General features: G+C 37.4%; 1 protein-coding gene across 1 annotated transcript; it reads right to left on the bottom strand.

Annotated features, from left to right (window-relative positions):
* Positions 1–107: 107 nt before the first annotated feature.
* On the bottom strand, positions 108–10,399 carry ptcd3 (pentatricopeptide repeat domain 3). Its single transcript, XM_034305871.2, has 24 exons — positions 10,263–10,399; positions 9,883–9,935; positions 8,787–8,826; positions 7,932–7,977; positions 7,760–7,828; positions 7,437–7,541; positions 6,755–6,878; positions 6,455–6,564; positions 6,163–6,239; positions 5,955–6,042; positions 5,772–5,832; positions 5,506–5,588; positions 5,271–5,415; positions 4,160–4,210; positions 3,919–4,008; positions 3,654–3,682; positions 3,414–3,520; positions 3,092–3,170; positions 2,896–2,986; positions 2,494–2,579; positions 1,418–1,566; positions 570–611; positions 317–475; positions 108–218 (listed from the first exon to the last, which is right to left on the bottom strand). The coding sequence occupies exons 1-24, from the start codon at positions 10,361–10,363 to the stop codon at positions 179–181; spliced, it is 2,025 nt and encodes a 674-aa protein (XP_034161762.2). The 5' UTR covers positions 10,364–10,399; the 3' UTR covers positions 108–178.
* Between the last annotated feature and the right edge of the window lie 190 nt (positions 10,400–10,589).

The following is a 10,589-nucleotide window of genomic DNA, read 5'->3' as shown; positions in this document are numbered from 1 at the left end:
GCTTAATTGCTGCTTAGCTTTTAGTATTGCACACACAATTTAATTGATGTTTTGATCATATGCAGCTCATGACACTTTTTTTTTTAAACAAAAAAAATATCAAAAGCCAAAGTTACAGTTGCATTTTATTATTGTAAAGACACTTTTGATAAATTACACCCAGCACTCTGCCTTTTAATCACTCCTGTGTGGAAGACTCCAGATCTGATAAGATCATCCTGATAACGAAAAGACAAAGAAATGGAAACGCATTCAATCATTTCATTTTATGCACCTGTATTAATAAATGTTTTAAAAAAAAGACTTTGGCACTCACTTTTGCTCATCATTTAGCTCAAACTCCTGCTGCACCCTCTCGATTAGATTTGGAGTGACAGGCAGGCAGAAACCCGCAGAGATCTGGACCAGCTCAACAGCCTGCTGAGCGTCATTGTGTGCCTTTATACAGGCAAAAAACTCATTCATCAGATCCTCACTGTGAACAGACAGGTAGGGAAAGAGGTGTAGATTTTAGCCAAACAGATTGCGCACACACAAAAAAAAAAGTTAGGGACAGGAGACAAACTTACGAAGGAATTCTGTTGGTGGCTTTGAAGATGTTCAACATTTCCCTGAAAAAAATAAAAATAAAAACAGGCATTTTTCATCCTGTATCATTCTTTGCTGGAGCAAACAGCTTTGTTTTACTATTCAGTGTTTACCTTGGCTTGCATAAGTATTGACCCCCTTGAACTTATAACCTAGACATGAAATGGCTTTAACTGAGATTAAATGTGAAATCCACACCAACTAACCACTACTATTGAAGTTGGGGGAAAAAAATCAAAATAGTTTACAAAATTATTTACAGATTTTTTTAAATAAGTCATTAATTAATCATTTAATTATTAAAATTGCACAAGTATCCACCCAAATTGTTGTGAAACTTCTAAATTAGTTCTGGTGCAGCCATCAGAAGTCATAATTAGTTGAGTGAACCTACGTGCAGTTAAAGTGTCACATGATTTCAATATCGATACACCCATTCCTGGAAGACCCCTAAATAAACAGCATCCTGAAGCTATCAAAATAAGTCCTAATGAGGACACAGTTCTGATAAAGTTTTAAATCATGGTTTGGATATTAAAACCTCCCACAGAATACCAGTAAATCCATTTGCTGGAAAAAAAAAAAATAGAAAAACCACAACTCTGCATAGAGAAGGTTCTCCAACAAAAGTCAGTGACTGGGTAAAGAGAGGACTAATCAGAGAAGCAACCAAGACTGAATGAGCTGTAGAAAGCCATACACGAGAGGGGAGAAGCTGTTCACAGGCAACCAAAGCCAGGACATGCCACAACACTGGGGGAAAGTTCAGCAGGGGTGATTACTTATGCAAGGCACTGTATATGGATCATTTTCTCAGTGCAATTCTCACCCTGCCTCCTGTATCCTGTCTGCTGCCAGCAGAATGGAGGTGATGCTGCTAAGGGAATTAGTTGACCAGTTGAGTGGCACTCTGCCACGGTCCGTCTGCATGTACAGTCTCTTTATATCCAGAGCACACTCTGCAAATGATTGCTGAACCTGCAAAATATAGAAAAGGTTATTTACAGATATTTTTTATTCTAGACCACGGTGCTGTTTTTACAGTTTAAGAATACAACCTGCATTTCCTATTTCACTTAATGCATGGAGTACATCATCAAAATATTAAGGACAAGTTTTCAAGCACCATCCACTGCTCTTACACTAAACTGCAATCTCAGCTAAGAGCACTTTAAAAAAAAGTTTAAAAATCAGGCTTTACGTCAGTTGAAAACTGGACCCAAAGACTAATTTGAAAGCTTTTCTCTTTGGAAAAGAACTGATTCTCAGTCAGCAAAATTGGTTTTGTTGCAGCACCAAAAAGCTTGTCTGATACAAAGCACGTATAACATCAGAGGCTTGGGTTGACATTGCTGCCATGACAACAACCGAAGTTCATTACATAAACAGCGGTTTGAACATTTTTAAAAAAAAAATTTTTTTTTTTTGATCTGTGGCTGGGAGCCAAGGGAGCAAACTTGGCCATACTCTCTGGGTGGTGCAAACTGAAAGGAAGTTACTTTGATAATGTGAAAAAATGTCCTTTAAGCAGCTACACTTACACAGAATGAACAAACAAAAACAACACAGAAACATGCATCTTCTGCATAACCATTCTCCAAGCTGAAGGATTTGACTTTGAAGGGGAAAAACGTCAGACGTACAAAGTGTTAGATCCAGGATGGTTGTAATTTGTACACTATGCATCAGAAAAATCCCACATAACATCTGATTATTTACTGTTTCCGATCTTATACTGGTGGAAACACAATCTTGAGTCAGTGTAAAATGGGGATGATTTAAAAAAAAAAAAAAAAAAAAAAAAAAAAAAAAAAGGCAGAGTGGATGACCCTCATCAGTGGCCTTATGCTATGCTTAAATGAATAATAAAAAAAAAAAGTTCTTCTTTTCCTGTGGAGGTCTTACCTCTGCACTTTGTTTCTCCCGGGCCATAAGGGAAAGGATCTGCTCCAGCAGGTCCGTCTTATTGTCATGTCCCATCTGTTTGATATCTTACACACAACACCACACAAAAAGAGTGGAAAGAAATTCTTCTCTGTCTGTCACACACACACACGCACACGCACGCACACACACGCGCACACACACGCATATATATATATATATATATATATATATATATATATATATATATATATATATATATATATATATATATACACACACATATATACACACACACACACATACTTACATCATACATACACACACACACCAGCACGATAGCTGTATATAAGCTTTTTGCCCACAAAACAAAACAAAACAAAACAAACAAACCCACATGAAAAGCTTCAGGAGTATACACACCTTTCCATATTTGAGGAATCAGGTCTAATCTGTTGTCTGTGTCAAGTGCCTGAAGCAAATCTTTAATTCCTTGAGAATTGGGGTAATAAAGCTGCAACCAAGAGCACAAAGTACAAGAAAAAGATATAAAATCAGTACTGCTGAGAAATCAGCACTTTAAAATATTTTATGTTTGCCTTTATGCTTCTCTACTCACTGAGGGAATGAACTCTCTGTACCACTTTAGGACCACGTCAATGTGCTCCATCATACACAGCAGGTTGAAGAAGCGTCCGCTGTAACAATGAGATTAAGGGATTAAAGGAAAAAAATTCATATAATTACAATAAATATTACACAACTCCTCATTTACTCACTCACACATATCTTTATTTAATATTCAGAGTGTTTGTTGTAGATCTGCAATTCTCCTTTTAATTTTATTGTTATTCATTATGCTGTTGTAACAATTTCCTTCGCGAGATAAATAAAGTCTATCTATCCATCCATCCATCTATCCATCCATCCTTCATACTCACTAGTAGATGCTCTGGTGATAGGAATCCCCCAAAAGTTGCCAGTTGTCCCCTACTTCTAGCAGGCTGTGCACTCTGTAAGCCTGTTCAATGTCCTTATTATCCAGGCACTGGAGAGAGAGAGAGAGAGAGAGAGAGAGAGAGAGAGAGAGAGAGAGAGAGGGAGAGGAGAGGGACATCATTTGATTTCAGCCAAATAACATCAGGACACAAGATGTATAAAACGATTAAAAGTGCACTTACAACTCTCATCGCATTCGGGAAGAATTGCACTGCAAAAGAATGTTTGTTTGTTACATTTCATCCGTATAGGCACATACTGTGGCATTGACTCTAGAGCTGCATTATGAGAACATTGTTACACACTAGGAAATTGTACAACGTGTTTATTATATTCATAACATCAAGCCAAGCATAGTCATCACAACCTCAATATCGTATAGATATACACAATATTGTATTGTCTGATGAATTATGGAAGAAGTAAATCCACTAGCTTTGGATATACCATCATCTGGGTCCTGGGCAGTAAAGCTCTTTCCTGACATCTCATTTAACACTTCCTGTAGGATCTCAGTGTGCCCTTGAGCTGAGCTGGCTGCAAGGAAGGGAAAGATCACAAACAGAAAACCACAGCAAATTTTTCAGTCAATCATCATTTCAGACTATATGTGTGTATATGAAAGTACGTGAATAACAACATTTTGATGATGATGATAAAAAAAAAATCAGACCAAAAATGTATTTACCTGCTTTATAGAAGATGCCAAGGATATGATCATAGGTGGCCAAACTGGGCCCTAATTGAAAGATATTGAAACACACAACTACATTTGTAAGAGCAATGCAATAAAACAATAAATAATCACATCCAGCTCATGTATTTTATTTAACAGGAATATCAGAAATAAGTTTCTTGGTTAAATGCTATTAGAAATATAACTCAAATAACACTCCTTACAACTGTGGAGAGCAGAAAAGCATCTCAGAATGCATCAGCAGAGAACAGGAATCTCAATGTTGTGCATTCTGAGATGCTTTTCTGCTCACCACAGTTGTAAAGATTGATTATTTGAGTTACTAATGCCTTCCTGTCAGCTCGAACCGAATTGGCCATTCATCTCCGACCTTTCTCATCTACAAGGCATTTCCTCCTGCAGAACTGCTGCTCACTGGATGTTTTGCACCATTTGTGTTCCTCTAATGTCACGTGTCCAAAAGGTATGAGATTTAGCCACACCGTTTCCGTGGCTAACGCTCACATCTTTAAATGGCATAGTACATCCTGCAAGTTGAATATATGCCCATCATATTACTCTATGTAGTGAGCATATACAGTCCCCTCCGAAAGTACTGGAACAGCAAGTCCTATTCTTTTGTTTTTGCTATACAAGAAAACGATATAATACAATGAAAAGGAATCCATATGGGATTTTATCTAACTGGGTGTTTTGGGGGATTAAACAGAACACAAGATGGTGGATTTTTTTTAATGCAGATCTCAGAGTAAGTATGAAATGTAAAAAATAAATAAATAAATAAATATGAAAAGTAAACATAAAACATTTGCCTCTTTGCTTAAGACAATGACCCATTTCATGTTCCCTGGTTTATGTGATATGACAGCGTAGAGCTACTGCTAATGTTCGTTCCATCTTTGGCAGAATCAAATTATAATTAAGATTCAAGTGCATTTAAATACTAAATCTTTAAAGAAATGAAACATTCAAATGCAATATTTAAAAGAATTTTGGCATGTTCAGTGTATTTCGAAACTTCCTGATCACGTAGACAAAGAATGTGATACAAGAAAAAAAAAATCTCTTTCTTTTCATGAGTGTGGGTGTGAGAGAGACAAACCGATGCCAAGGGCCTTCATCTCATTGAGGATGGGGAAGGCTTGCGCTCTGGCCAATGAGCCGCACCGACGAAGTACCTTCAGCGCTGTGTTAAATGTCAGCAGGTTGGGCTTCACCTTCTGTTGAGCCATCTGCTTCAGCAGATCCTACACACACAGACACACACATATATGGTGAGAACCCCAGTGATAACACAAGCTGTGTGTATAACAATTAACCAAGCCTATCCAACTTACAATGATCAGGTCCCATTTATCACTGTATTTGTCCTTCACCTCTGCAGCAGCGATGATGAGCGCATTGAAGGTGTGCACGTCAGCTACAGGAAAAACAGAATGATTCGTTCACTTTGAATAACTCAGTGTGGATAATTAATTGACTGTTTTTGTATTTTGCATTTCACCATAGCAAGTTGTCAAATAAATTATAAATGCTATGGCTAAATCATAGAAACACCTCTGAGGGAATTAAACGTCAGCTGGAGAAAAAAAAAAAATCCTACCAGTCAGTCGGTTGTTCAGCAGGTCCGTGTACATGTCAAAAGCCTTGGAGTAAGCGCCATACTGTGGGTTAAAAAACAAAATTTCCACTTATACATATAGAGCTTTGTGGAAAAAAGTTCAAAGTAAACAAAGAAAAAAAAATTTAATTAATTAAAAAAAGATGCTGAGATTCGAACCCACACCTTCACCATGCCCCTGATGAGCGCGCTGTATGATCGACTGTTCCGTTCCTGCATGGTGTTAAAAATCCTCTGTGCATTATTGTTCTCCCTGTTGGCAATAAGATGGATGATTTTGGTCTTTTACTCTGTATGTAACGATTATCTCACAACAATAAATATGCTAATACACAACTGAATATCAAAAAATATTTACAGTTTACCAACTCACCTCCATACAATCGTTAGTAGCTCAGATGCTCTTCGTAGTCTTCCCTTTCTCCGCTTCGAGTCGTCCTGCTCTTCTGCCTATTCAAAATCAGAAGACAAATATACATGTAAAGGGATCAAATTTATTAATTACAAAATAATCAAAGAAGCCATCCTTCTGTTACCAATCCTCGATTAAAAAAAAAACAAAAAAAAAAAAAAAAAAACAACACACTACAAAAGGAGAAAAAAGAATATCTTCTTATTCTACATTACACATGCAGCTGATGAGCAGGTTATTAACTGTTCATTACCACATCGTCACTTCTCTGTTCTGGGGAGTCTTCTCGTGGTGGATCCCGATCTCCGTACAGACAAATCAGATCCAACAGGTCATTGGTCAGATCCAGTGACACGGGAGTGCCTGTGAAAAGTTCAATAGCCAAGTGTTGGGTGGTTATTCTGGCAAACATTTTTGTCCAGATATTGGAGTATATTGTATAACTAAGGGCTCACACAACTCTTGAGCTTTTCGCTCAGTAGTAGAACTATACCAAACTGAACGAACTGAAGCGGTGTATTATGGGAGATCCTGTTTTGAGATATCCTCCTACCTGCCTGCACCAGTTGATCATACATGTCCACAGCCGCCTTGACCTTTCTCAGCCTGACGCGCTCCACAAGAGCTGCCTCGGACACCTCCTCGATTTGCAGCTCCACAGTCTCTGGCATTAAACACTGCCAAAAAACAAACAAAAAGGAAAAAACAACATTTAAATATATAATAATAGCGATTACTGGATTCTATATGACAGAATCAACGCAGTATGATACATTACAATGTGAGCTCAGTATTGTGCAAACAGAAAACACTGAAATCACATCCTTACTATTTAATCCATAGACTGTTCTATATAGAACAATATGTAGGGCCGGTAGTATATAGTGTATTCAGGGAATATAGTAATAATTATATTCAGGGAATATTTGGACAAGAGGCCATGCCTCCTTCACTGTTTATGATGTCAAAGAACCCGTTTTCACTGGAACTTACAGGCTTAGAGGCCACAAACACTCAATAAAAATGACAGGCTCATAGGCCACACCTCTTTCACTCGGAAACATAGTAATTTGATGATGAAATTGATGATGTAACAGTACAATATATAAAATAAGACAGAACTGTGTGTGTGGTAAAAACTGTTGGACACCTTTCATCCTAACTTCTGTTTCAATTTCATCCTAACTTCTGTTACACACTGTATCTAACTGATCCATGAGGTATATGTTACTCACTGGAATATGAGGTTCTGCAAAGTCCTTTTGGAAGTACTTGGGGTATGTGTTGATGAAATACTTAGCTGCATTTCTGCCTGATTCCTGGGACAAAGAATAGAGTTTCTGTGGAAGAAACCAAAAACAGAAGGTTGAAGTTACCCGTAAAAATGCCAAAACATATTATATACACAGTCTGTTACACCTGACGACTCTGAACTGGCTTTTTATTCAATACAACAACTGTGTTTCTTCAAAACCTCAAGCCCTTATGATGGTATTCATTATACACTGATATTTACTGGTATTGTGTATATTTACTAGAATGTTGACTGAACACTCACAAACTCTCCAGATGTTCTTGGTATGAGGTAGGAATCATCCTGAAACATGTAATGACAGGCAGTAGGATCCTGAAAAATAAACATACACTTATTTATTGCATTCATTAAAGGATGCAGCTTGCTATTTCTCCATCTATAGCACAGCTGAAAAGACAGAAAAGTTTTGACGTACCCTATTCACAGTGGTCGCCAGAGCCTGCAACACAGCCTCTTTACTCCTGATGCAGAAAATATACATGTGAAACATGACTCGAGCAATAAATAAGCAATAAAACATGACAGGATGTGCTGTTGTAGGAAAATAATCAATGATGACACGCTGTGATGCAGCCCCATGTGAAGGGGAGCTACTGTGCCCACCCAGAAGATGGTTATTTTCCAATAACCACATGTCCTGAAGTGTTTTATTCCACTTATACCACAACAATTTGCCAATAATTATTATATTTAATTTATTAACATATTATAATGATCATGCTTTTTTTTTAATCAGTTTATAGTTACATTTAGTGTTGTGGAACATCTATGAGACAAGTTAGTTCCTGTTATCACTAATGCAGCTGTAAAGCAGCTACAGTTATCCGAGAAAACAGGAACATACAACGTCCTCCGTCTTGAAGACTTTCCCGAGGCAGAAAACTTAGTGAACAACGCTGACACTGGAGACCATAATATTCCATAAATGTTAAATAAACAATTACTTACAGAAACCTTCACCATATCAAAATTATATATTTTCTTTATTAAATAGCATGTTTATTTATCTGTTTATTATTAACTATAGATTCCAGCACCATGTACCTACTTTAGAAAAGACACTGTATTAGAACCTGTGATTCTCAGACTGAACCACTGTCAGAGAAAATTAATCAACACTTTCTGACCAATAAGATTTGAGAGTTCGAAAGTGCTGAGGTATAGTGTAACTTCAAACATTAGATTTTAGAGAACACTTTTGCTCAAAGTGGCATACAACTGAGACAAGTTACAATCTAATCATACAGATGGTTAATGGCTATTGTCTTACCATGTTTTCTTCCTTGGAATCACAATTTCCCCTTCTGAGCCTGACAGACAATAGCAAAGAAGAGCACATTTGAACATGCAAACTCATCTGAACAGTTTGTGCAACAGAACATCATTAACATATGTACAGAACTGGTCCAAGTTTCCAAAAGCACTGGACAATGTTAATTGGTAGTAAGAGCATCATACGGCTGAGCATCACAATCTGTCTACCAGTTAAAGGAAAAATCCACCCTGTACAACATCCATAATAATCTTTACAATTAACATCTGTCCAAGAGCCATTAAAATTAGAGTCTGAAGGTTTGAATGTTCCTGGTGGTCTAGCGGCTAAGGATCCCATACTCTCACAGCCACAATCCACGTTCGATTCCTGGGCAGGGAACTAACCCAGCCACTGGGAGTGCTTGGGACCGGCACTGAGGAAGAGCATCCAGCATAAAAACTGTACCAAATCAAAACGAGGACCAATGATCCACTGTGATGACCCCTAACATAACGGGAGCAGCCGAAAGAACAACAACAAAGAAAGTCTGAAGGTTTGAATTGAAGGTTGCAGTTTAAACTACTTTCAACAACATGTTGGATGATTTTCCACTTTGGTTAACAGTTTCCTACATTACCCACGATGCCATCTGACTACCTGTTGACAATGTTGCCAGACTGGGTTCCGAAGCTTCAACTTCCATGCTAATACTGCTGTCCTGAATTAATGCCATAGTTTGTGTAGTTCGAAAAGAAGTTCTTGCTCTTTTGTTTTTAGGAGTGAACACCAAATTCCTAACTATTATCACTTATGTTTGCATTTGGTGAAATATTTTCTTTTATTACACACCACTGTAACGGTGTCAGCAATGTTGTGTGATGTCAGCACAGCACACAACTGCACACTTTCAATGGAATAAAAATAAAAAAAAAAAATTAAAAAAAAAGAGCACCAATTAAGAAATTATCACCAGAATTATTAAGTACTTCACAACTATTTCAATACAAACATTTAATGTGTTTCAGGGTGGACTTTTCCTTTAAGATTATGCTTTTTTTTTTTTTTTTTTTAAATGAAGTGTAATGAAATGATTTCAGTCTCTCTGACTAACCTGACACTGCAGTTGCAGATTCTTGGCAAACAGCAGGGCTGAGTCCAAAATACCTGTTCCATTTAACATAAACACAAAACAACCAAAAATAGTCACAAAAGACAAACAGAGGCAGTTTTGTAATCTTGGAACTTGGATCTATAGCATATACATACAGCTGAATAAAAAAGAGGATGCATTCTGCAAATAGATTACACTACACAGGATTTAGACATTATAATTTCATACACTGTGGACCAGCCTGGGATTGGGTCCAAGACATGACCTCCATCATTACACTGACCATCAGTGCACAGAGCATTGGACTGGAGCATCAGCAAAACACCCTCAGTGTTTTAATCAGAGAATAAATAAACACTACTGACATGCTGTCATCTTACCTCTGATACCATGATTCCTTTAAGCTTTTATTAAATAATCGGCTAGTCTTGGAGATCTGACGCCCTATGTGCGAACAGGAGGCCGCCATTTGCCACAGCATCGAGGTGCATTCTGGATAGGAATATACCACATTAACAGCCATGCAGGGGAAGACTCATTTCTCCTGCTGCATTTATTCCTTCTGTGAATATACCACACAGAATTTGGTTTGGATTAGTTTTATTTTTTAAATTTTGATAATTAAAACTTCATGTAGTAATTTAATAAACTCGCAGGAGAAGTTTTAACTTCTATCCCCTCTGCTTGTTGTTGGTTTAGTCCATGTG

This window comes from Pangasianodon hypophthalmus, chromosome 7, assembly GCF_027358585.1.
Source record: "Pangasianodon hypophthalmus isolate fPanHyp1 chromosome 7, fPanHyp1.pri, whole genome shotgun sequence".
NCBI classification, from domain to species: Eukaryota; Metazoa; Chordata; class Actinopteri; order Siluriformes; family Pangasiidae; genus Pangasianodon; species Pangasianodon hypophthalmus.
The sequence above is the reverse complement of the archived record's forward strand: the minus strand, read 5'-3'. Positions and strand labels throughout refer to the sequence as shown.